We start from the raw sequence: 25,993 nt of genomic DNA, 5'->3' as shown, positions 1-25,993 counted from the left end.
TTCTGCTGCTCGCCAATGATATGAGCAGATCTTTTTTTTAATGCCTGTAAATATAATTTGTAAACACTGACACTGGCAACTCCTCTTATGTTTCATGTCAGCCCTTTAATCCCTGCTTTGGAGGATCACTGACATAAAGTATATTCAGATTCTTATTATTAGGTACATTTCCTGATTACTGCGAAAGCTAAAAAAATCAAGTGTTTTTAAATGGTCAACAATTTTTCAATAAGAATATCACTGCAAAAAAAGGATTTGCACAGCATAAAGCTGCTCTTTAAATGTATTAAGTAACTAGTACAAGAACAATAATTTAAGCAAAATGTGGAGGAAAGTTGTAAAACTGTAGTTAGTGGACACGAAAATGTTCTGGAAATAGCCTTGTGGTTTTCTGTGGGACATTCCTTTGTGGATATCAAGTATTATCTCCACCAACATCTTAAAGCCTTTAATGAGCCCTGTGTAAATTACCGAGAGTATTCATGTGTAAGGCCATCATCAAACACTGAAACATGTTTGAGTCGGTAAATGAGTGGGCAGTTAATGATACCACAGAGCGTTTTGTCTAGGAAGGGTGATGGCCATGGGGTGACAGAAAAAGAAAGAGAGGGAAAAGAGAGAGAGAGGGAGGTGGTGGAGGACACAACAGTGAGAGAGGAAATACGCAGCGGTCTGGAAGGGAGCGAGGACAAGGCTACCGAGCACAGATACAGAAAAAAAGAGAAAGTCTAAAAGGTTTTCCATTCTCCCCTAATTTAGTCTCTGAATGTGCTTTACCCCCTCCCTAGACTCTCCCCTGAGACGGTCCCACACAAACCGCACAATCATAGGTTACTCTGATTCACCCAGAGATAAAGAAGAAGAGAGGGAGAACGAGAAGGAGGGAGGGAGGCGCTGGGAAGGAGAGAGGAAGAGACCATTCACAAATACGGATGTAAAACTTTTCCACATGATTGCTGCCCTCCTTCCATGACTTTAAAAGCTACACAATGCTCTTAAAAAACTGACTGTGGCACATTATTCTGAAATTTAACGTTTTTGTGAAAACACAGGGTCCTATGCAGCACTAGTACTTAGCGATGGCCAGTCGTCCCCAGCTGTGTGTGTTTTATGTGTGTCTAAGCTGTGTTATCCAGAGAAAGCAAGAGTGTGTGAAAAGTGAAAGTGATCTCCTCTGTCCAATCCTGTACAGTTAGCTTATTAGGTACATAAGCTCCATATGAGCTCTGCTCTCCACAGAGATGACATCCTAGAGTGTTTCTAAAGCAACACGGATATGTTTTAGTATCACACTGATCTGCTGAATAAGCTTAACTTTCAGTCGCTCCAGGCATCCAAAGGAATAATATTCTCTTTCTCAAGTAAATAATCACATTCAGTAATACAAAAACCCTTAAGTAGTTTAGTAGAATCTCCACTAACAGTAAAGCTCAGATTCATTAGTTATTTTAAAAACGTAGTCCTCTATGTATCTCTTAAGCTGTGTGTTCAAACACCACTTCAAGCAAAATCCATCTAAAAAGTAAGGACACCATAGAAGAAGAGTAATGTCAACCATTGCACATGCTATTTCAAAGGCACCATTGTAATTACTTAGATGGTGTGCTTCCACGTAGGCATCACATTTTAACATGGGAGACTGCAGTTTGTTTTCTCATTTGCAACCACAAGTCAACAATGGTGTTTCTTGACCATGACCACAATTCTCTCTGAACTGTGTATAATATTTTAACTATGTCAACATAGCTCCCCCCTAGTCTCAACAAAGAAGTGATTTTAACATTAAACCATAATGTTTCCAGTAAGCTAAGTCATTTTTATGTGTAAACCTAACCAACAATCATTAACAGACCTAAACTTCTCAGACAATTTGTACCATGCCATATCTTAATAAAGCCACTGTCCTCCTTGCATCCTTTCAGGCAGAATTAAATTTAATAACATGCTGACACAATTTTGCATGAATATCACTCAGGAAGTTTGTCACACTAGGTGTTAGTAAGATCAACAAGAAGGGGGAGTAAATCTTTCCCCACCACTTAAGTGTGGACAAAAGATACAGCATTCACAGGCAATAAGGAAATCCTATCTGTGGTGTGATAGTGGAAGGGTGAAATGTGAGAGGCCCTGTTCTGTTAATGAATATGGTGATTATTGATTCTTTGTCTTTAAAAAGAAAAAACTTCCACAAAAATATTGCCATGACCAGTGTACAGCTGGGAGGGATTTGTTTTCTATTAAGATGCCTTTGGATCCACAAAACTAGGAGGCAGGATAAGGATTTGAGGTTTTCTGCTTTGGGGGTATGTGCTTTCCTAGCACAAAGAGAAACCTTGAGTGCACAGTAACTGCTTCAGACATAGGCTGATCGAAAACATGAATGCAAAACTGGCAGTCATTAGTCTTAAGATGTTTTTATGATGGACTAATGACACTACAAATGCAAACAAAAAAAAGTATATAGACTGACAGCTATGATCACATTTCATTCTTTTCAAGCTTATTGAATGAACCTCTTCACTAGCTAAAGCAAGGAAGCTACGGGCAAAACCATATGCCAGCCATATGCAAACCAGACCAGGGCACATATCATGGAGCACAACTCCAAGACCAGAGCAAGCAGCAAGCACTCCAAATAGGGAGAAAACAGGAAATCCTCGAACGATGTCCCTAATGAGACCCACACAATGGTGTAATGCAGTAAACCACTGAGGTCCTCACATGTAAATCTGTTCCAGTGCTTCCTATTTGGCTCAGTAAAATAGTATGACCGGTCATGCCCCTTTGTCTGTGCAAATACTTTAAGTGATCCTCAATCCTATTTAATACTGCACCTGCTATCAATGTGGAAATTGAAAAAAATATATATTTATTTAATTGTTTAACATGAAATATTTTGACAAAACTGAAAAGATGCAGAGAGATCTGTGATCTCATGAGCACATAAGAAAGAGACAGGCTTCACATTGACTGCACAATTTTCTTTCCCCCCTTTTTTTTCCTCATGACAAACCATCATTTTGCTCCACATGTGACTCACATGCAAGTGAGCCTTTTGATAAATATTGCCTTTTCAAGAAATGACATGTTGCTCCATTGACTGCTCGAAGCTCAAACGCATAATTCAATTAGTTGCTATGGCTGCTGAGGATGTGTAGCATGGAATCCATGCAGTAAATATCTCACTTAAGGCATGTTTATGCATGATGAGTTTGTTGGACATGGTGCAATGTCACGGGTCATCTACTTTATACATTAAATGGGGCTATGCATTCACTGTGCACGCACATGCTGACAATCAAAAGACACAGGACACATGCAGCTTCCAATCATTAAAGACAAAAGTTGTGTACCTGTCCTGTATGAAGAAATATTCCCAATAAACACTGACAAGCAACAGCATTATTACACACATACACACACATGGCCTCACACTTATTAAACTTCCCAAAAAAATCTGCTGCTTAAGTTCACATACATGCACACTCTTTACAGTTTACATACACTCATACACTTAAAGTAAGAAAGGTTTAAGACACTTACTGTTAAGCATTGCATATTCTCCGGCCGATTGGTCTCGGGGGCAGCACCATGGTTTGACAGCACAGCTTCTGAAATGTAGACAAAAGAATCACGGGCTGAGACAGTGCCTTTGGAGCACATTTTTCCCTAAGCCAATGCAAAATAGCCTTTTGGATGCACAAAAATAAAGTCCTCAAATAGTTCTGAGAGTCCATAAAAGTGACTCGGACAGATAACAACAAGTAATTACGGCAACAGTTGTCTGGAGCAGCCTTCGCTGGGCTGAGATTCAAACTTCAGAACGAGCATAAAAGACCGAATGAGAAAAAAATCTAAACTGGCCAGCCACGTCTAGGAAAATCCCGTAAGATGCAAGGATCCAACAAACTGCCCAAGAGAGGAATGGAAGTGAGAACAAGTGAGAGGGAGGAAAGAAAGGAGGGAGGGAGGGGTGAGGAAGAGAAAAGGAACTCCTCTCTCACTCTATTATCCGTCCGTCACAGGGCTCCTGGGAAGTTGCTATGGTTACTGGGACTCACGCCTCAGTGTCCTTTTAACTATTGCTCATAAAGGCAGCATTCAGCTTTTGGCCACAATGCAAATCGGCCTCTCTCTGTTTTTCTCTTTCCTTCTGCCTTTCCCTCTGTTTACATGCATCTATATCCTTTGCTCACCTTTTATTTCAGTTTTCTCCCTTTCTCTAAAACTTCGCACAGAGCTACCCGGCCATCTCCCACTACCACCACCCCTCTGTTTGATGTGTCTATCCTCCCCCTTATCCCCCTTTTTCTATACTCTTCTGTCACACTCCGACCTCCATCACCATAGGAGACATTATCCCCGCTCTGTGAAACTATGCCAGCTCTGCCCAAACAGCACGAGCCCAACCGTGTAAATAGTGTAGTGTTCTGTTCACCTTGGGAAGAGTTGCAGTAATTATATTATGCACCCACATCAGTTAAATTCTGCCTTTAAATACTTCATGGGAGTAAAACATTTAGACGTTAGTTTGAATAAGTAACAATCAAATGCTAAAAAGTATACACAATTATCTTAGTACCATCACACCATCAGCAGTCAACTTTTAACATACTTCTAACAATGATCACTCAATAATATTAACAATTAATAACATCCGAAAGAATACCTTTTTAAACACATAATCACACTAACAAAACAATCAGTTTCTAAGGTATGTGATGTGGTATTTGTGTAGCTAGCACCTTCCTTTGATTGTGTGTATGGAGCACATGTAAAATCAGCTAATGGGACTCAAGAAAATGGCAGAGAAGCTTGTTGCAGATGAAGTTTGGCTAGTAATGTTGACAGAGAATCCATCACAAGCCCAAACAATGATCTTTTGCTAAACCTAACCACATTGTTTTCTTACCTAAACCCTAACCACAAACAAAACAAACAACAAAGTGCAGGGAGCGTTTCAAAGAAAACAATTTGGAAGTCACTAGCAATCCATCTATTACGGTACGTGTGAGGACATGTTATCTTTTTCTAACCTGTGAGTCAGTCAGTTTGGGGAATCTGAGGATAATTTATAATGATGAGTCTCAGTGTGTGGTGCAGGATATAAGAGGTCAACTGAGATCTACCAGCTCAAGAATGCCAATTTTACTCAAACGTGTACATAAAGTATACCACTCAAAAACACACCGCATCTAAAACAATGTTTTTTTTAACTTTTTTAACTATAAACAAAACATCATTGCACATTTACTAACTGTAAGAAGAAAAGCACTATTGGGTGGAAGGAAACTTTAAATTTTATCTGCAGTCTAACTACTAAAGGTAAGTGTCTCTCAAAATTCTAGACACAGTTTATACTTTCTTCTGCAACCCTATCGTTTAACTCAAGTAGTCTTAGTTGCCATGGTTACCCAGGGACTTTTTTTTAAGAAGGGATTCTGTCACTTGTGAATTTGAATCATCCAGGGTTTCAGAAGGAAAGAACAGCAAACCTGGCTGGAATCAAGCCCAGAAGAGGAGCCCTTTGTCTGGGTAAGACATAAGTAGCAGAGAGGGCACACATGCAGAGATGGAGGAGCTGGCAACGGGAAGCATCCAGCATGACTGACACAAAAAAGATGGAGGAACAATAACAGATGGATCAGTGGACAGTGGGAAAAGTATACTTTAGATAAATTAAAAAAATATGAACAAAGGGAGAAGAGGAGAGCAGAAGAAGATTTAGGGACAGATGATGACACTAACGAGGAAAACAGTGAAAAAAAGGCAAGCATAAAGAAATCAAAAGGTGTTGGAAGTCTATTGCTGTTGAGTCTGCCAGTCTCAAAACTGCCAGAACATGAAAAGCTCTTGACTTTGCTCAAGTCCCTCATTGCGCCACTCACTCACTTGACACTCGGTCCCTCTTTTTGACTGCTGTCACCCCCACAAACAAGTAAACACTTGATGGAGAGAGGAAAAGCCAAGAAAGGAGGAGACTGGCTCCACTTCGTGGGTTTCTTAGAATCAACTACAGCTTTATGGATGGGATCATTTAAACAGCACCGTTCATAAAGACATTACACAACAAGGACTAGCAAAAGTAAGCTTTTGCTTGCTAATCTTTAAACTCACATTTCAATCAGCACATTTTAGTCTGATGATATCAGTACTTGGAGAAGCACAATATGTGAGTGCACTCTACAACCGCGGCTGCTATCGTTGCTGTAAACCTCTATTACACAGACATGGTTGTTTAGAAAGTGATTTACAGCGATGGCTGCACAGACGCTTCAATTTATTGAACAACTAGAGTGAATGTTTAAAGGTGGGACTCAGTGAACAAGTCAGTCTCTACACACAGACATCTATTACACAGCAGAAGAGCTGATAGATAGATCACAGAGGCAAAGCTATGACACACATATATACTTTATAGTGCAGCATGACTGACATTTTGTGCAGGACAGCTTCCAGTACACAGAGCTACAAGAAGGAACATGACAAACACAATGAAATTCAAACTTCAAACCCGGTAACATCAACATAGATGACCTCTGCAAACTTTTCTTTGTTGATGTTTGTGAAAGTATCTGACTAAGAAATACTGCTTTGGGTTAATATTTACATTTTCACATATGGAGTCTCACATTTTGTATTTCAGGGTCTCTGCAGCCTTTGAGTGATAAGTGTTTTTGGTGAATAAATGTGACTCACCCCTCGGCTGAGAGACTGAATACAGTGATGTGCCCGAGGCTGTTTTTGATCATCAATGTACAAATTGATGTTCAAGGGGAAAAAAAGATATGGGAAGGGTAGTACAGCAAATGCTAGATGCAGTGCAGTTCTCTCAGGTGGTTGACTACAGATTTAAGTAGACGGCGGCGTGGGGGGGGGGGGGGGGTTGTGTCCTTATATGCAAGCCTATAAGGCTCATCTCCACATTGGCTTTACCACATTAGAAGTTACATTCTTCTGCAAAACTAGGTGGATTAGGAAATAGCTTTTACTGTACACACTCTGAAAAGGTGGTTACTGGCTGGTTGGATGTAGGCACCAAAACAGACACCAGTTCACAGACTTAGATAACAATGCTGCTGCTGCTGCTGCTATTTACATAACTCTGTTAGGTCAATCCAGAGGATGCAGGACGACTTTACGTGTGCAATTTAAATCTGACAGATGTGCAACTGACCTGCTTTTTATGCTGTAAGAACAATGCTTGGGCAATAAGTAGGCTACAATAAGGCACAAGTAAAATATTTTACAAACAACGGTTCTCCAAAACAACACAGAAACTTATTTTAAAGCATCACAGAAAAGTGTCTTTAATTTGATAGGGTTTACTACACAGTCTCTTCATATATCATAGTTCTTAAGATATTTTGCAATCCTGTTTTAAGTCATGCAAACAACAGCACAAAGTAGGACATACATGCATATTGTAAAACCAGCATCCAGCCTGTAAGTGGATGCACAGGTAATGCACTGCATGTGTTCACCACATACTTTGATACTTAAGGGGAATGAATTCTATTTATGCCTGAGTTATCTGCACACTACCAGCCAAGGGCTGAATACATATCAAACATGACACAAGAATATCATTTAAATTTAAAACAGAGTGAGTATGAGAGATGTCTGTGCCCTGATTCTGCCTGCCTCCACAAACTCCTGAGCAACAACTAAACTGAGTCATTTTTTTTGCATGATACCACACGGAACAAGACGGTGTGATGACTTTTGGGCATTTTGGTTAGCCGGACAGTGGTAACTGACGCATTTCATTTCCTGTTTCTGTTCCGAGCGAGGGAGAGCAGTCAGGAAGGATTATGTCAGCTGTCCATTGACTCAAAGTGTTGCATGATTGTCCCTGATACAGATTGGTAAAAAGGATTTGAAGAGAATAAGCATAGAAATGTTCAGAGATTGAGATGAAAATTTCAAATCCAGCCTGAATAATGCCCCTCAAATTCACTAAATCATAAAGTTCAACCGGCATCGGTTCATTGTGTTCAACAGAAATATTCTGCATTTCCTCTGGTGCAGCAGAGGAAGAAATTAATAATAAGATCATCAATATTACTGGAAAGCACATTAATTCTGCCTTTGTTCCATGCAGTAACAGCTGTGCTGAATGTGATATATAAAAACTGTTGCTGAGGTACACAAGTCTATTTCTCCATTAAATGACATTTTGGTTTTCAACAGCCAGCACATCAACCCATGAGCAGCCTCTATTATTTCTACACTACTTCTAAATTATATGCACTGTATTTTAAGGGGATTTGATTAACTATGGTTATACTGATTTTGACCAAAAGTAGCAAGTGATATGTGACAAGCCGGAATATTCCATTTCATATTATATTCCATTTACATAATGTAGTTTTGCCCCGCGTTCAGGACACCTTGAGCCGTCTCAATTTCCTGCCTCAGACCCCAACACATGCAAGGGTCCGCCACCTTTAGATTAAAGACCATGCTGTTTGGAGATTTAAAGTCTGTACACATTCATGGCTAAACACACCCACAGTCAGACTCTGCCTGGTTAACAGCTGTCTGACCCTCTTATCAGCTTCGCTGACCTGCGAGGGGGCATAGCGAGTGTGAGACTACAAGGTTTTTTCTCTCAGGCATTTGGACTTGTCATAAAAGCAAAAATCTAGATGTTACACTAATAATATTAATGATGTTGTTGTGGTTTAAACCACCTTCAAATTACCGGTAAACTATTATTTCAAATATTATATTTTGTCATATTACATAACAAAAGCTGTCAAGAGAACAATGTGTAACATAGCAGCAAAGAGCGTAACCCAGAGGGTCAAACTCTTCACATCACACAAGAGGACGTAAGCCTTGGGTCAATGTTACCCTTCAGAGAAAACATTAGATGCATGACATGCCAGATATACATACACTGGCCAAAACATTATCTCACACCATCGCATACTCTCTTCCTCTTTTTCTCACATACACACACCAATCACAGCCAGTGTCAGAGAATATTTATACTATAAAAACACTCCCCCCTCCCCCACGTCGTGTCCAATATAAGTTAATCACATCGTGTACATTTTAATCTGCTGATTTAAAGGCACAGCTTGCCATCTGGAAAAGCTGGCTTGTGTTTATGTGAGCTTGTACAGTGTGTCTGGGTTGCTATTGGTCCATTATGAAAAGTGAAACAAATGTGTTCATGATGCAGATGACACACTTTTTAAGCACAGACCCAGTGGGTGTTCTGCTATTTTTGCTTTCACACACATACAGACCACCTGACCCACATCGTAAGCTCGTTTGAGGGAAGTGCATTAGCCATGGTCGAAAAAACACACACGTACATGTCACTGTGGGTCAGTTGTCACTACTGACACACTAAACCAAAAAAAAAGCAGAGACAAGGGAGTTCCTCAAACACTCTTCTCTGCTCAGAGAGCATTGGAAGTGCTGCATACAATATCTCTGTGGCTCCTTCTGCGACAAGACAAAATGTGTCCTGAAAATTAACACTAATTGCCTTGTCATGCCTTATCACAGAAAATGTTGTTTATCTGCCACTCACATCGAGCCTTTCTACAGCCTCTCAACTCATGTTAAGCAAAGTTAAGATGGCAGCCTTTTTACTGTAGACCTACAGTGTAATTAGCTGTCAGCGCTAGGTGGGTAAGGTTTTTGTAAAAACAGACAGCCTAATACTATGGAAGAGAAAATTCTGCCTGAGCCACAGAAGTAAAAAGAGGCTTAAGACATTCTGATGTCAAATGTTTATAAGAAGCATTCTATACACTGCGGCAGCATAGGTAAAAAAATGTATCATACAATTTGCCCTTTTTTATTATTTTTATTTATTTGTTGACCTTCAATATCCAACATATTTCCACACATAAAGCCAGCAGTGCTTCCTTCTCATTAGGTCAGGTTGATGCTGCATCATGCCAGCTTCACAGTCCAACGTAATTCTGTCCTCAGGGATTTGGCCTGGCACAACCCAAAACTCTGACATGGCACAGGTCTCTGAGTGAGGGATTAGTCAGACACACAGCTCCAAACAGTGCACCTCTGGTGTGAGTCTGTGCAAATTAACATGGATTAAATGGCAGACCAGTAAAAGACCTGTTTCAACAGATGATGTTTGCTAATAACGACAGACACTCTTTTAAAGTGGGAGCAGTATTGTAGCACTACAGCACTGCTGCTGTTAGTATTTTTTCTCAACTTCTGCTCTGCTACATTTTAATTTTAACCTGGTTTTGGTCAAAAATTCTTGCTTTGTGTCAACTTTCTGTAACTCTTCCTACACTGCCTTTGCATAGTTCAATTTTATACTCCTTTACAGTCCCACATAGGGGCATCTGCAGGCACTGCAGACATGTAAATAGTTTTAATATACTACTTGTCGGTCTTGGGGTCTTTTTAATAGTACCACTTGTGCTGACACAAATTTTCCTCCATCCCCCAAAGTTTTAGAATACATGGTTTATTTTTTTCAATGATTTATTGGCCTTCCGAAAGCATTACAAGATGATTCAACCTCTCTAAGGGCTCCTACTCATTCCTGTGGTTTTATTAATGGTAAACTTTACTGTATGAATAGCACATCACTGTTAGTGATACATTAAATAGATAGATAGAACACATTTTGTCATCAGAAACCGAGATATCTGAAATAACAGAGGGGTAAGAACAAAAGTACAGGTAAGATGGAGAAGTGTGAAATGAAAATGACAGGAGACAAGGCTCAAGGATATTCAGTTTGAAAGACGGCAAATATAAATGGACACAGACAGGAGGGGAGAGAGACAGAAAGAGAGAGAGAGAGAGAGAGCGCTTGAACACACATTGAGTGATGCTGTAGTGAAAGAGGTTTGGTCATTACCATGTTAGTGCATGTCATGCTGCAGCAGTGCCTCCATGGCCTACATTCTGCACATTCTGCCAGCTGGCAACGCACAACTGCATGCATGAGTGTGCTGCCTCCACTCTCACAAACACACCCACACCAACACGGATCAGATGAGACAGTAGTGGGGCAGTACTGCCACTGGGAAAGACACGTTCATTAAGCAGTATTTTGTCTGCTGCGATGTCCTGCAAAATGTATAATCATTAAACTTATTCTCAAAGACTGTTTGTGGTATTCTGTGCATAGTTCTCTGCATAGTTAGACTTACAGCACAAATAACAAACAGACTTGTACTATAACCCCTGAGAATGAGTTGGGATTCCCTCATGCAAGCTTTGTTTCATGGTGGCTGAGTCTTGTCCAATTTGATACCTCCGTCCCAGTTCCATCCACACAAGCATAAAACTAATTTTAAAGTTGCATGAGGCAGATTAGCCCAGTTCAGCCAAGCAGTTGAAATTAGGATGGGTTAGCTGACGTCCTATAATATCACAGTCATGCTCTTAACCCAGAATGGATCAACGTGAATATGCAAAGGAATGTCGGTGTCACTGAGAACAGACAGAGGGGTTGCTGGTGAAAGAGTATGTGTGTACCAATATATAGCATCATACTCATCCTAGGTACATAATAATCCATTGAATGGGTGCACTAAGCCTCTTATGGGGTCCTTCATTCAAAAGCAATTGTAACCAATTTATCCCAGCAAGAGAAAATTAGATCAGAATTGACAGATTAGCCATGCAAGCACAGGGTTACAAAGAAGGATTTAAAGTAATATCAGCATCAATAAACGCACACTGATGAGAAACAGAGAGAGCGCAGAGCAAGAGAGAGGTAAGGAAACAACAGTAAATAAGCAGAGGGAGATGGGAAGAACACATTTTAGCACTCTGAAAACAAACCACGTGGCAATTTGTTGCTTTGCAACACAACATGCAACTTCCCAAACATGTGCGCTGCGTTCAGTCAGGTACGAAACATAAACACAGTACTCACCTAGTCTAGGCTGCCCTTATGGGTGGCACAGAGAAGCATAACTCCAACACACACACACACCACCACCACCAACTACGAGTGAGTGCAAACATAAGTAAGAAGAGTAGGAGCACTCAAAGGTGGTTAGAAGAGAAAAAAGGAAATGTCCAAACAAATGTGTATGTCTGTGAGTGTGTGTGTGTCTGTGTGTAGGGGGAAGATCCACTCCAGGAGCGAATGGTATGGGAGCTCAGTCTCTCTCTCTCTCTCTCTCACTCTTACTCTCTCCCTCTCTCACTGGCAACTGTGACGCGTCAGGGTTTCGTTCAGACCCCTCCCTCTATCCAGCTCTCTCTGTCTTTCCCTGATACACTCTCCCAATCCCTCTCTCTTTCCCTCTCTTAATCCCTTGTTTCCCCATTTGCCCTGCCTCCAATCTGAAGACTAAAGATTTAGAGCTGCTAGACTCTACAATATAATTGCATATGGCTCATATTATCAACACTATAACTTTAAAATAGATAGAGAGAAGTAAAGTCCCAGAATACATAGTGGGCCACCATGTGACATTGTTTTGGAAATCATTTTGCAATATTTGTAATAAGACCACAGCCTCACATGATTATTAATCTTGTCATCTTCATGCTATGTGCTTGTAGCCTAACAGTCATTCAGATCAATCACCGTACCAGCAGCCACAGGCACATCATAGGTTTAGTGACCTCAGCCTGGTATAAACCTATATGTCTGTGCTTTCAAATAGCTTCTAAGAATGACCACTCAGATGTTTCTGTTTAAGAAATAATCTGACATGAAACAATCTGATAAAGTCAGGATTGTGTGATCAATCATTAGTCTTAAAGTTGTTGAAGTTAAAGTAAAGTGAATGTTAGTGTTGGTGACACATATTATATGAGACAAGAAATTGCTGACAGATAATTCCCTTGGCAGTTTCACTTCATTTTCCCTTACTTTACACATGTCTGTGGCATGATTTATAATCATTTTATTATTTGTCTCACCAATAAGTAAACTATAATTTTCTTTCCTGAAATACAATCTCATGTGGTCCGCTGGATGTGGAGGGGCTTCACCTTCTAATTTGAATAAGCATAATTGGTTGAAAAAATGCAAACAGCTATAAGAAACTGAACAAACATTCAAGAAGCTGTTAGGTTTGTACTCGGCTTGATTAATGATCAACTTACCAGTAGTTAGGCAGCTGTGTTGTGTGGGCACTTTCAGATGCTTCTTTCTCCCCAGCTCTTCCTCAAGAAGGTAGTACCATCCTTGAACCTCCTGGAGCACACACACACACAAATACACATTGTCATTTTGTGTGTGTGTCACACATTTGCATAAGTGGTGACTTTGAGCTTGGGGATTTAACCTAAAGACAACTACCATAAACATGAATCATCTAAGTGACAGCATAAACCTGCACACACACTCAAACATACACAGAGGAGGACACACACACACACAGACTCAATTTAGTTGCTCCTTGAGGGCTGCAAACACTGAACACACACTCATCACTCACAATGCTTTAGCTTATTCCAGCAGCTGATGCCCCTACTTCTGCACTTCCGCATTGTGAACCAGATGGTGTGTGTGTGTACATGTGTGTTATGTATCTATTTTGTGTGTGTTAAATAAAACCACGCCGGCTGCAGCAGAAGGTCTGTCTCATAATCCTTATGATGTGGACAGTCTTGCAAACAAGGGCACTGTTACCGTATGCCATCTTTTTGCTGTCACATTTATTACAGCACACACAGACACACACACACAATCCTCCTCTTTTGTACTAAATAATGTGACGCTATGGTCAGTTACAATAATCTCCATTATGAAAGCATCTCATCTGAGTGGACAGATTTCTGCAGGCTATGGGACAAGGGGGGGAGGACGGGCAGTGAACTTGTACAGAAGAAGGGGGAGGGGAGGGTGTATGTCCTGAAAGTCAGGGAGGGATTTATGCTGTCGTTCAATATTACTCTGCACATGTGACAAAGGGGGGAAAAGAGTAAGGAAAAAAGAGCTGCTGGTCAGTAGGGAGACATACGAGAGAGATGAAAAGAGAAAGCAGGGAATAAAAGATGAGCAAAAAAAGCACAACATGGTAAAAAAGGATGCAAACAAATGACAAGATCTGACAGACAAGTAAAGCAGGTTAACAAAAATAACAGCCCATAAACACAGAGCAGGAAACAGACAGGGACGGGCTTGTAGGGAGGGATGAATGAAAAACAACAACAGAAGAAAATAACGGATGTGTCGGGCGGATGAAGAGTCATAACTCCCTATGACACAAAGCTAAATCTCCATCATTAGCATATTAAGCCAATGAAATATTCATTGAGGTAAATGTTACAGGAAGGAAGCTATGAGCCTGAGTAAAATGTAATTTATTTGTGTGTTGGCTTCCCTCATTAATGTGGACGCTAATTAAAAGTAGTTTGAGAGAGAGAGAACAGTTACATTCCAAATGTTTGCTACTGCATTAACCACTAAAACATGGATTTCCTTTTTAAAATGGGAATATGTGGTGAGCCTCAGGAAGAAAATATGCACATCTGCAAAGGCAGAGGACAGACAGACGGATAAATCAGAGTTGAATAATTAAAACAGTGAAGGGAAAGAGAGCTAAGAAAAGCAGTTATGGAAATATACAGTATTGTGGAGGACAACCTCTTACTTCTAACTCAGCCAAAGAGCACCACTGAACTTTTGGCCCTCACATTTATCTGCTATCACCTGGGACTTTTTGGGTAGAAAGACTAAGGGACACTGTGTTATGATGATGGCACCATTTGTGTGTCTGTTGTGTAATTTTAAGTATTACATGCTGGCAAGCAGTCAGTAATGGTCTGGAATGGCTCATCCAAACCATTAATACACTGCAATTTGTCTTTAAACCATTAATACACTGCAATTTGTACAATATATCATACTGGTCAATGTATTTTGCATTGTTAGTTTTACTCTTTTTATTCTAAATTCTATTTTATATTTATCTAGGTATATTTTAAGCATGTCTCTCTTTTATTATGTGTCATTATGTGTCCAACTGTTTCATTGTGCCTTGCATAGTGACAATAAAGATTCTTGATTCTTGAAGAATGTTTACTCTTAGTTTGTTTCCGTGTGAGTGGTCTTGTATGTGCTTTTAGGAATAGTGATGTGGCTATTCCTCAATTTCGGGTAAACCCCTTGGACTTGCATAGGTCCTCTGTATGCTTTGTGGGATTATTCCAGGAGAATTCAAATCTAGACAAATGAGGATTATGAATCCACACGGCTCTGAGAGAGGTAAGTGAAATCTAGGAGAGGCTCATCTCATTGAGGAGCCATGAGAAATGTTGCTTTTGGACCCGGTTGGGAATGTTGTATGTGACCATGAACTCTGCACATACTTTTTTTTTTGCATTCACTGAAGCACATGCATTAAATCACATGAGCTCTAAATAAAGAATATGTCTCTGTGTGTTGGCCTGTGTGTGACCCATAGCATTTCGGTGGCGAGAGTGACTCAAACTGTGTTTCACTTCGGTATTTGGAGGCAACGCTGCTGTGCTGTAACACTGGTAACCCCAAAGTGTTTCATCCCAACTATTGAGGTCACTGGAATTCATTCACACTGAATTAAACTCTTACATTCATGGTCTAATAGGTAGACACACACAGAGACACAAACCCGAAGCGAAAGTTGAAAAGGACACTGTTTACAGAATGTCTTTATGCCCGTAATCTTTGTGTTCAAACTTACCTTGTCTGGATCCAAAAGGGAGCACACACCAAAGCTCATGCAACCAAGCAGCACGCTCATCCTGTCGATACACAGAGAGAAGAATGAGGAGAATAAAAATCACATACAGCTACTGATTAAAGTTATTTAACTCATGTGCACACAAGCAAAATGGACGTAAGAACAAATTTTAGTGTTCTTTATCTTGTCCCGTGGTGCCATAAACACCCACACAGACAGAGACAGTAATGTTGCATTGATCTCTTGCAAAACTGCCAACAAACAAAAAGTAATTAAAAGCAAAAAAGGGTAAAATGTGACGCTAGGGCAACATTTTCCTAGTAACAACAAACTGACATTGGACAGATATGTTATTTATAGTGTTGGTGGTGAAGGGGGTGGGGAATGTTTAATTATGCATCCATGAGAAAAATAGTTCTCGACAACCTCACAGCTGTGCAAAAGTAATGCAGCTGCTAATGCTGTTCATGGTGGTAAACTGGCCGTCAGCACAAATAGCCACATGAAATGTGTGCCTATGCTCAGTACAATGAACCAGTGACCCAAAACCACTGCAACTTCCAGTGAATCCCAGCTCAGGTTCTTGAAACTTTTTCACCAGAGCAGTCAGCCATCACAATAAATAAAGTTGCACAATGCACAAATCCCAAAAAATAAAGGTTACTCAAATAGAGTCTGCTTCCAAATGAAGGGTCTTGTAGCTTATTTCCTGGTGTTGATTGACAGCTGGGTGCCATAACAGCTCTCTAGCAGTTTCTTTAGGGCATCTTTGGCCAGCAGCCTATTACCAATCAGAGGTGGCGTACAACCAGGACAGGTCACCAGTCCATCACACCGTCAACAGACGACAGTGATAGTCATAGGCTGCTTTTGCTCATGAGTTTAGCTACAGCAGCACTTTGGCTAACATTCTGTGGTGTTTAAGAGGATTTGCTGAAGAGGCACTGCTTCCCCGCTACGTTTTTCCTGCACAGCTCAACAGGAACAGGAAGGGGGAGTCCAATAAGCACATTTCATGACATTTCAGCTGGACCTCATTTAAAAATTGGTGGCATAGGGGTGAAGATTATCCCTGCAGAAGCTGTTTGTTGTACTGTGTTCCAATAACCACAACACTGTAATTGGCAATGTTTGAGGATGACAAAGCTGACAAGGAACACATAATTCTCTGTTGAACATCCAAACAAATGCTCTCTTGTGCAATTACTGAATTCTATGAATGTGTGCTGTGCCCATGTCCTTGTGCAATGAGAGTGGACACAGCAAGTTCATCTCAAGGTCAATATTCTAAACCTAGAATACAGCTGTTGTTGAAGTTGGTCAGATAATTTCTGTTTATGTGAACTGACAGATTGCCCACGCTGAACAGATGTTGTCCTGGTTTATTATGCAGGACTACAATGTTGTCTTTGCTTGACAGAGCATATGGAGAGTCAACAGTGATGTGTGGGGAAAAATCCTGCTAAACACTGCAATATATAAGTACAGGGTCCCTGATTATCATCAGTCCTGCACAAAGAAAATAATCAGATACAAGTCTACATGCTTCAACTTGGGCTTTATGTGTATATGCAGAAATTAACACTTGCACCAAGTCCAAACAAATAGTCAAAAGAATCAGACGGTATCCAGTCAACACAGAACAATATACCAAATGTTTAATTCTCTTGGAAACATTTGTTCCCACAGGCTTTTCCCAATTAATGCCATGCAGACATTTGGTGTGAATGAGGCTTAATTGCTTACCAAAGATGAGAAAATCGCTCTTAATCTGTGCCCCAGAAACTGTCCCAAAAACGTCTTTATCTTCATAATCATTCCATGATCTAACTCAACCGCTTGTTTAAGCCTGTCCATGTACAGTACCACTGTATGCATCCTTTGACTAGATGCTGATCGTTCAACTAAAGACAAGAATAATTTAAGGAACAAACTGTAAACAAAATGATCAAAATAGAGTTTTCAGTGTTTGTAGTACATGGTAAGGCTTTTCATCTGCCATCTCAATACAACATAGCGCACATAAATTTTTACTCATTCAACCATATGTCCCCCATCTTCAGCAATGACCCTGTTTTAGCTTACGGTAAGTCGGCTGAGGCAGGGAGGCGAGAGTAACACATTCACTCTGCCAGATTCACAAACAACAACAAAAAAACATTCACATACAGACATCCACATGGTGCATAAAACAGCATAAATTATGAAATGGTATTTTGCTGCCCTAGTAAGAAGCTTTGTGTCTCTGCATACGTGGTAACTCTGCTAATGTGACTATATTAGATTACAGAATATAACAAAGTTTTCATGAGGCCTCAATCACCACAGGGTATACCTTGTTGTCGAGTTGGAGTTCCACATTGTGAAGAGCAGTCTCTTATGATGGTCCTCCTCACTGACAACACTAAAAAAAACAACAAAAAACAAACAAACATTAAGCTTAAAATTTTGTGGTTAGACACGTGGATTAAACCATTGAACAATTACATATAAAGTGGTCTTCAAATGAAATTGCACAAAAATATGTTAAAAAAAATTGTTAAACCATATCCTGACTGCCTACAAGTCGAAGGTTTGTAGAAAGATGGGGTTCCTACAGTGAGGGACCATCTGAGTCTTGTGACTTCCTGTAGGATCAGAGTCTGGAAACATGCCAACCTGGAGAACAGAGCAAAAAACGAAAAGTACATTTACTGACAACTGTCTTACTGACTCAACAATGCGGAGCACGTACCTTGACATAAGAGTCACATGGCCCCTGGCTCTCAGTCAGCATGCCCCTCGCCTCCAAAACTGTGAATAGAAAGAAATACAATGCATTTTATTTTTAATTTTGTAATGACCACACTGTTGTTCCTGCACTAAAAAGCACTGTTACTGCAGTCTGATTCATTCTGCCATATTTTTGCTTCTCATTGAAGTGAAGGAATAATAACATGCAGAGAGAATGATCTGCAAGAATCCATCATAAATGTCGAAGAGCTGGGAACTCACAAAGGAAATATGCATGCATATATATAAAAACAGCTGCAAAGGTGAGTGAGTAATCAACATTTGATGCACTATGCTCAATCTTTATCATTTCCAGCAAATACATCTTGTGGTTATCTTCTTAGTACTGAGACAGGTTTCTCTTTGCTGGTGTTTCTGTAAGGCTTGAACTCTTACTTGTATTTTAATAGATCAATACATAATAACACACATAATCACAAACATTTTCTGCAGAATATTTGGTCTGTTGATCCATTTTTCTGTAGTTAGACAGGTAATGTTGTAATTGTACAGTAACAAACACTGCGAAAAACATTTGTTTGAAATCTGGAGACTTAATGGCCACTCAATCTGAGAAATGACATGGGCACAAAAGATGCTGATGGGAGAGACGGAGAAACAAAAGTAATAGAGTGTGCGGTTTTGGTTGCTGGGAAACCGAGTATACACAGCCACTTTTTGCTGGAGTAGAGCACCCGCCAGCCCACGCTCTTCTCATTAATGGTTACCTGTCATGACTTGAAGTGGTCTGCAGCATCGTGCCATTTAATATTCAATAAATGTGTGCAATATGAAGTTGAACTGAAACAACAGATTGTATAATCATTTCTTTAACAGGACTCACCACTGACAACAAGTACCTCATGCTCATGGATGATGGACAGCTTCAGCTGACCTATTGAAAACACAAGGAATAGAATTATAAAGGTCATCTCACATGACAGATTTTTTTTTATCTCTGTGGATCTTTTTTTTGTCAAAAGTCATGTCAGTTGTACCTTCATGTGAATTGTACCATCAACTATAAATGTTCTGATATTTTGTAATGCATTTTTTAACTGGAATGATGATCCAAAAAAATAGTTTAAAATGGTCTATTTGAGAAAAGAATGAAATTTTTACTGCAGAAACCAGAAATGATGCCGATCAGGTCTAAGGGGGCATGAAGTGTCAACAAGCGTCCATACAAAGACTGTGCGTGCCTGTCTATCATCTGTCACTTTTTCTGCCTCTTTCTCTCTGCCCATTTCTTTTTTCCTCTCTCCTTAAAGCACTCCTAGCAATTCCAGAAGACCTGTTACCCATGTTGACATGGCCACGGCTAACATTGGCTTTGTGCTATTCTAAATTAATCCTGCCCATAAGAACAGTCTAAAGCTAAAATGAGGGAGCCTCGTTGTGTGATAATGCTGCTGGCACTTCTGAGCTTGGGTACAAGGGATGTTTGTCGTTCCCACACTGCACTTGGCATGCTTTTGTGCTCCTGGCCGTGGTTTTAAGGACAAAGTAAAAACACTGTTTGAAATATCTTCCTGGATTAAACATACCTCATACAAAGGCAGTCATGACTCAAGCTATGTCTGATATAAGCCAAACCAAATGGATTCAGGAAACAAACAAATGATATCTGTAAATACAGTATTTTTGAAATTCCGTCACAAAGTTTGGTATAATTTGCATCAGTAAAAAGAATAGGCCCAGTATGTGTTATCAAAGTCAAGAATCAGTTCCTCTTCCTTGTCCTGCACTGCTGGGAAATCTAGTCATGCTTACAATGTAGTTTAAGGGAATTCATGTGGGGAGCTGGGGAGTATTGATCCTATAATGGGATTTTCTTCCGTTCTCTAAACACTGCAGGTGCTACCACGGAACAATGTATGTAAAATCAATACTTTGCTTCAATAGATCAACTGTAACATCATCTCACACAAAAGAAAAAGCTAATTACTGTGTGACAAATATAGATTTTCAATGACCCAAGAGAAAGGAAGAGAAAAGCGAGAGCTGTCTCTTTTTAGAAAACAGCTGGCCTGTAGCGACCGATCATCAACATTTTGGAAGCAGAGATTGTAGCTTGTAAGTGACTTTAACAGAGCATGACAGGCGAGACAGCACTGTGAGTCAGTACATGCACAACAAAGATACCCAGGTGAAATAAACACACATGCATGCATTGCCAGGTATTTCTGTGTGAAAACGAGTTAAATCAATTCAGTTTTGTCCATTGGCAGCTCCAATAATGTTTGTACATACAAGGTATGTAGGTAGGTTTGTACACACTGTTCTGCTAAAGTTCAGTTTGGTGTTGCAGTCACGACTTTTAATACTACAGCTCATTAGACCTCAGATCATTTCTCAGCAGCCATGTGGTAAATTGAACTGCAGAAACTGTAAAACAACCCACCAACATTTTGACATGCCAGATACTCAGCCAGAAATCATCTACAAGCCAAATCATTGGCCATTTAATGCAGTTTATCTGCTGTTTTTACCCTCCCCAATCCAGAAGTCAACCAATTTAACAGACATTCAGCTCAAAATAAGTCAGGATGGGCCTGAAATAGGTGGAAAATGGGGGACTATTATCTGAAGTTCAATTTTCAGAAAGACTGAAATGCTCCACTTTTGAATAAATTACTGGGATTTATGCATGACTACCCAATCTACTATAATCAGAGACATTTCGATCAAGGAGTAAAGTTCAGCTCACACAAGAACTTCAGAAACTATTAAATGTTCCTCGTGCTCACTGTATCTTAATGTCTGATGAGTTTAAACTTGTACATATCCAAAATGACTCATATACAGATTTTATATATGTGTATGTTCTTCTTCTTGTTGTTCCATAGTTATGAAAGAAATGCACTGAATGCCCCCTCAGGTAGCAAAGATGCCATCCTCAGCTGTGCAGCTGATGTGTGTGGAAGGATTTGGAGCAGGAGAGAATTTAAAATGCCAGACTGGTTCAGGTGAAGGAAGGTCAAGGGAAAACAAGCCTTCAGTGTTAGAGAGATGCCAACCTTACAACTTCTACAGAAAGAAAGGGGAGAGGGTATTCAATTAAAATAAGTCAGCATCATAAAAGATCCAGAGCAAGACTTTTTATAGCAGCAGTAAAAAATAATGAGTCCCCCTAACAATAAACTTATTCTGCACATTAGGGCAGCAGAGGATGTTATAGTAAAAGAGACAAATTAAACAGAAAGGAATAAAAATGCTAAACTCAACCATTGTGTTTTCTAAAATATTTATCACTTTGACTACAAAGTAGAGTTTCAGTTCCCTTGTGTTTGCATTAAACTTAGACTCTGTGCTGTAACAATCAAATTTATTACTACATTTCTGTTATTCAATTAAAAAGAAAAGAAAAGTAGGAACAGTCACTGGCCTGTCTCACTGTCAGTGTGGCTGGTCTCACCCATGTTTTTTGATGTGGATAAAATGTCAAATGTCACCGTGAGCTGCTGTCACACACTGTTTTTCTTCTTCCTGTTCTGAGCAGGTGAATCATATTTTGTTTGTTTCTGTTTTTGAGTCTACTTTCAACAATGTGTTTCATGACATATGGGTTTTATTAAGTGGCTATGGATTATATGGATGGATGATTTTTGTTTTACTACCAGATTTGCAGCACACGTTAACAACTACATATAATATTGGTGCATACAACAATATCACATGCAAAAAGATGCAGTGCTTCTTAAATAAATTGTGTCTTCCTGCTCCATGGCTGGCCTGCACATGCAGCACATTTGAGACATCACTGATTCTCAGGTGCAGGGATGACGATGGCCATAAAGGAATTACATGTGCACTGAGAATTTGCTGATACCTGGTGGAATCCATTCCTTTCTCTCGCTAGCTTGCACACAACCACAAAGCTGAATAGCTGGCAAGGTGTTCCTTTCACCTTAGCTCAGTTTAAACTTTATCTCTGTACAGCACTTGTTCCCAAAATGGTTTGGACGTGTTGCTTTGATAAGGTTACAGGTTCGCTTGGCATCAATGCAAACAGTGGAATGGTTCACCACCACTCCTATAAGAAACAAAGCTTGCTCCAGCACAGTGTTATGGACATGCTGATTCACATGTAGACAAGCAGTTTTATCTGCTATATCTTGGTGGCATTTCAGGAATATGCAAGTTTTAAGAGCCTTTAAAGAACAAAAAAAATCCCACTTAAATCTACCGATGTCTGGCTCTTGGAAAGGGGTATAATCAGCATTCACTCTCAGACCAAATGTGTCTGCAAGAATGACGGGTGTTAGTTGTCCCGAGCTCTGATTGGCAGTGATGTGAACATGACACCCAAGCTAATTTGACTGAAGTAAACCTTACATCCGCTGGCCTCCGTGCTGATTTCTACTGGTGCTCCTTACACTTCAACAGCCGAAAAAAGCAACAATATGCCTAAACTTTTATACCAGTAAAGGTCATGTCTTTCTTTAAGTGCCCTTGAATTTTATCACTCCAATCAATGCAGGAATAAGAGAACATTCTCAGACATGATTAATGAATGAAGAAAAACAGAACCTCAAAAACTCTTTAAATCAAAACACCAAAAATGGGAGAAAAGGCCTTACTCCAGCTGCTGAGAAGTTATAGTGTGCATATGTGCATATATCGGTATGTGTGTGTGAGGCAGTTTGTTATCCTCTATATCCCACTGCTTCTTTTTCTCTCCCTTAATAGGGTTTGCTGCTTATTTGTTACATTTACATTTGAAAAACCTGCACCCCAGTAGCATTCAGTAAGGCCAGGCCACGGGACACTGTCAGCCTTTATGTTCCCATTATCGGGGAAAAAGAAACAAGAAAAGAGAAGAGTTAATCCCTGTTCTGTAACATTTGCTGTGAGAACGAGAGCCATTTTCAAAAGTTGGGAAACTGCTGTGTATAAGGATTTAAAGTTTTCATCTGGGGAGAGCGCCAATTCATCCCATCTGATCCTTTGGGGGAACAAAGAACAGATTTGATGAGACACACACAAGGTGTCCTCTCCTTTCTCCAGTGAATTTCTTTTAACAGACTTGGTATATAACTTCCCAAAACTCATCATCTTCCGCTTTAGCTGCCAAAACCAGTGAAACAGAGCACTTTGTAATCAGTGGAGCAGATCAAATTTCCATTAAATCCATAAGGAAGACACCTGTATGTCAAATGCCAATAAGGTTTGACAGGCAGGAGAGCAGAGCATCCCTTGATGGCTTCAAAGATTCAGGTCTGGGGGAATCCAGTATCGGAAGGCTGCACATTTCATATTTCTAAAAGACCTTGGCATGTGTTTAATATTTTACATTCTGAAATACATTGTGCACTTTAATCATGACGACAAGAACGTCCATCAATTACACACAATAATTGGCAGACAATCCAATCCGAGAGGGACAAAAGATAAATGTTCCCTTGAGCCATGCCAGAGTATGTGAAGTGGGTCACACAAAGGGGAAGCAACCATGATTTTTTTTTTGATCATATGCCAGACCAGCAATATTCATTCAAGTAAGTGAGCACCATCTGAGTCCAGGATCCAGAAATGATGAATTCACATCTGCAAGTTTTACAATCATTTACACTGTCTGTATTGCTCTAACAAATGGGTTTCTGCTTGTCACAACAGGAGTTGTTAAAAACGGCATAAAAGATGTGAGGCCGGGGGGGTCAAAGGTTATCTTAACATTCAATATTTGCCACCCCTAATTGCACGACATACCATGTATCAGCTCAAGTCATGGTATATAAAAGCATGACCAGGGTTTCAAATTAATATCACTGTGAACACCAGCCTCTCTCATCATTAATCTATAAATTTTCCCTACAATGACACCTCCTGTCTCTGTCTCTCTCTATCAGGAATCACCTCGAGCTGCAGTTGTCTACTCTACAGCGCAAGTGACAAGAGACATAACCTGAGTTTTATGTCTCTGTTCATTAAGGGGTTTAATAGCAGCAAAACTAGGTGTTTTTGTTGGGCTTTTTCTACATTTTTTAGAAATAAATATATGGTCAAAACAGACGGTAAAACTAAACTGTACAAAAGCTACAGTTCCCCAGGGCAAAAGAAAGCATTAGGTCCTCACCTGGTTCATGGCTGTAATCCACTCTTTGGCAGTGAAAAATCTGCCCCTGAGGGGTTCACAAACACACTCTACCAAACAATGAGAGCTTTCTAAAAAAAAAAACAAAAAAGAAAAGTCATGCTCATAGCCAAATTTGACCCAGTTCTGAAAGGGCAAGCTGTCAGAAAAGTAGAAAGATCATGCGTACACATATCAGAAATCATATAAACCTTTCCATTGTAGATTAGCTTGCGATATCTTGTTTGGACTAGACTCCAAGATCTAAATATCACCTGTGAAATCTGCAAAGGTCACGCATATTACTATGGTCACTGTATGAGAAGCAAGGAGGGCTCAAACTTTGGAGTAGAACTCAAATGACTTATGCGTGCCATGAAATGAAGATGAAGCCAGTGCAGTGAAAGATATTTTAAATATAGGCAGTTTAGTATTTATTTACAAGGGGCACAGATTCTTCTCTAATTAGCTCTTAGTTTTTGCTCACAATGTGACAACTTAAATATTATATTTTGTTTCAGTGGTTGATCATTATCCTTCAATAATCAGCAGGTTACATACTAACAAGTTCATTTTTAGAGCTGCAATCTTTATCCCCTGGTCTCCTCCTGACACATCCACAAAAACATTTCAGGAATAAAATACATAAGTACATTGTAACCACACCCCAGTAATACCTTATCCATATTCATCAGTGCTGGCTGAAAATACTGGATAATGGATGAGGTTTTAGTCTCAGCAAACAGTGCAGATGCACCCTCCTCCAGTTTGGATAATACCCTCTATAAATGATTCAGGGTGTCACCAGATGAGGAGGGGAAGCCTCATTAGCAGACCAAAGGACATGTTGCTACATCTGAGACCACTTGTTGCTGTGCCTAATGCTTCTCATCTCAGACACACTGCAGGATTGGATTTCTGTTGTGTCAGACATACATGTCACAATCCTTCATATAACATAGACACATTCTTTTACTGTCACTGGTGATAGAAAATAATGCTTTTTACACTCCATGATAAAACTGATATATTCCAAAAAAATAAATAAATATAAGAAAACAGACGTCCCTTACCATGGGTACTGAGGAGGAAGGATGAAGTCTCGGGAAGGTTGGCAGGGGGTTTGCGCAGGTGAACTCTGAGACACGTCATCTTGGAGAGAGCATGCTGGCTGTTGAGGCTAACAGAACAGCTCCAGCAGCTATAAAGAAGAGAAGAAAGAAACATGATGCCTGATGGTGTGTGTCTGTGCGTGTGCAACATGCATGCAGTTAAAGACAAGATAAAGAAAGGAAAGGGGAGCCAAACACCCTCAAATGTCACTATTGTCTATCATATGTATATGATACTTCTGTCATGCATGATAAAATCTATTTTGCATGATTAATCTGAATATTTGAATTAAGAAGGAAACCAACTGATTTGGAGACTCTTACATAATCCAGAAGCTACACATGTACAATTTCCATTTTTTAAGTTTAAGAAAATTGTCACTGGACCAAAA

At 39.9% G+C, this 25,993-nt stretch overlaps 1 protein-coding gene across 1 annotated transcript in view; it reads right to left on the bottom strand.

The window, feature by feature from the left end:
- rgs3a (regulator of G protein signaling 3a) overlaps window positions 1-25,993 on the bottom strand; it is a 103,922-nt gene that overhangs the window by 73,711 nt on the left and 4,218 nt on the right. Inside the window, exons 3-10 of the mRNA XM_028417575.1 lie at window positions 25,563-25,690; window positions 19,258-19,308; window positions 18,376-18,434; window positions 18,205-18,299; window positions 17,977-18,045; window positions 15,642-15,702; window positions 13,078-13,168; window positions 3,544-3,611 (exon numbers count right to left, since the gene is read on the bottom strand). Of these exons, the coding sequence (XP_028273376.1) occupies window positions 3,544-3,611; window positions 13,078-13,168; window positions 15,642-15,702; window positions 17,977-18,045; window positions 18,205-18,299; window positions 18,376-18,434; window positions 19,258-19,308; window positions 25,563-25,641 (573 nt within the window). The 5' untranslated portion in view covers window positions 25,642-25,690. The remainder of the gene's footprint in view (window positions 1-3,543; window positions 3,612-13,077; window positions 13,169-15,641; window positions 15,703-17,976; window positions 18,046-18,204; window positions 18,300-18,375; window positions 18,435-19,257; window positions 19,309-25,562; window positions 25,691-25,993) is intronic.

Source organism: Parambassis ranga, chromosome 12 (genome assembly GCF_900634625.1).
Source record: "Parambassis ranga chromosome 12, fParRan2.1, whole genome shotgun sequence".
NCBI classification, from domain to species: Eukaryota; Metazoa; Chordata; class Actinopteri; family Ambassidae; genus Parambassis; species Parambassis ranga.
The sequence above is the reverse complement of the archived record's forward strand: the minus strand, read 5'-3'. Positions and strand labels throughout refer to the sequence as shown.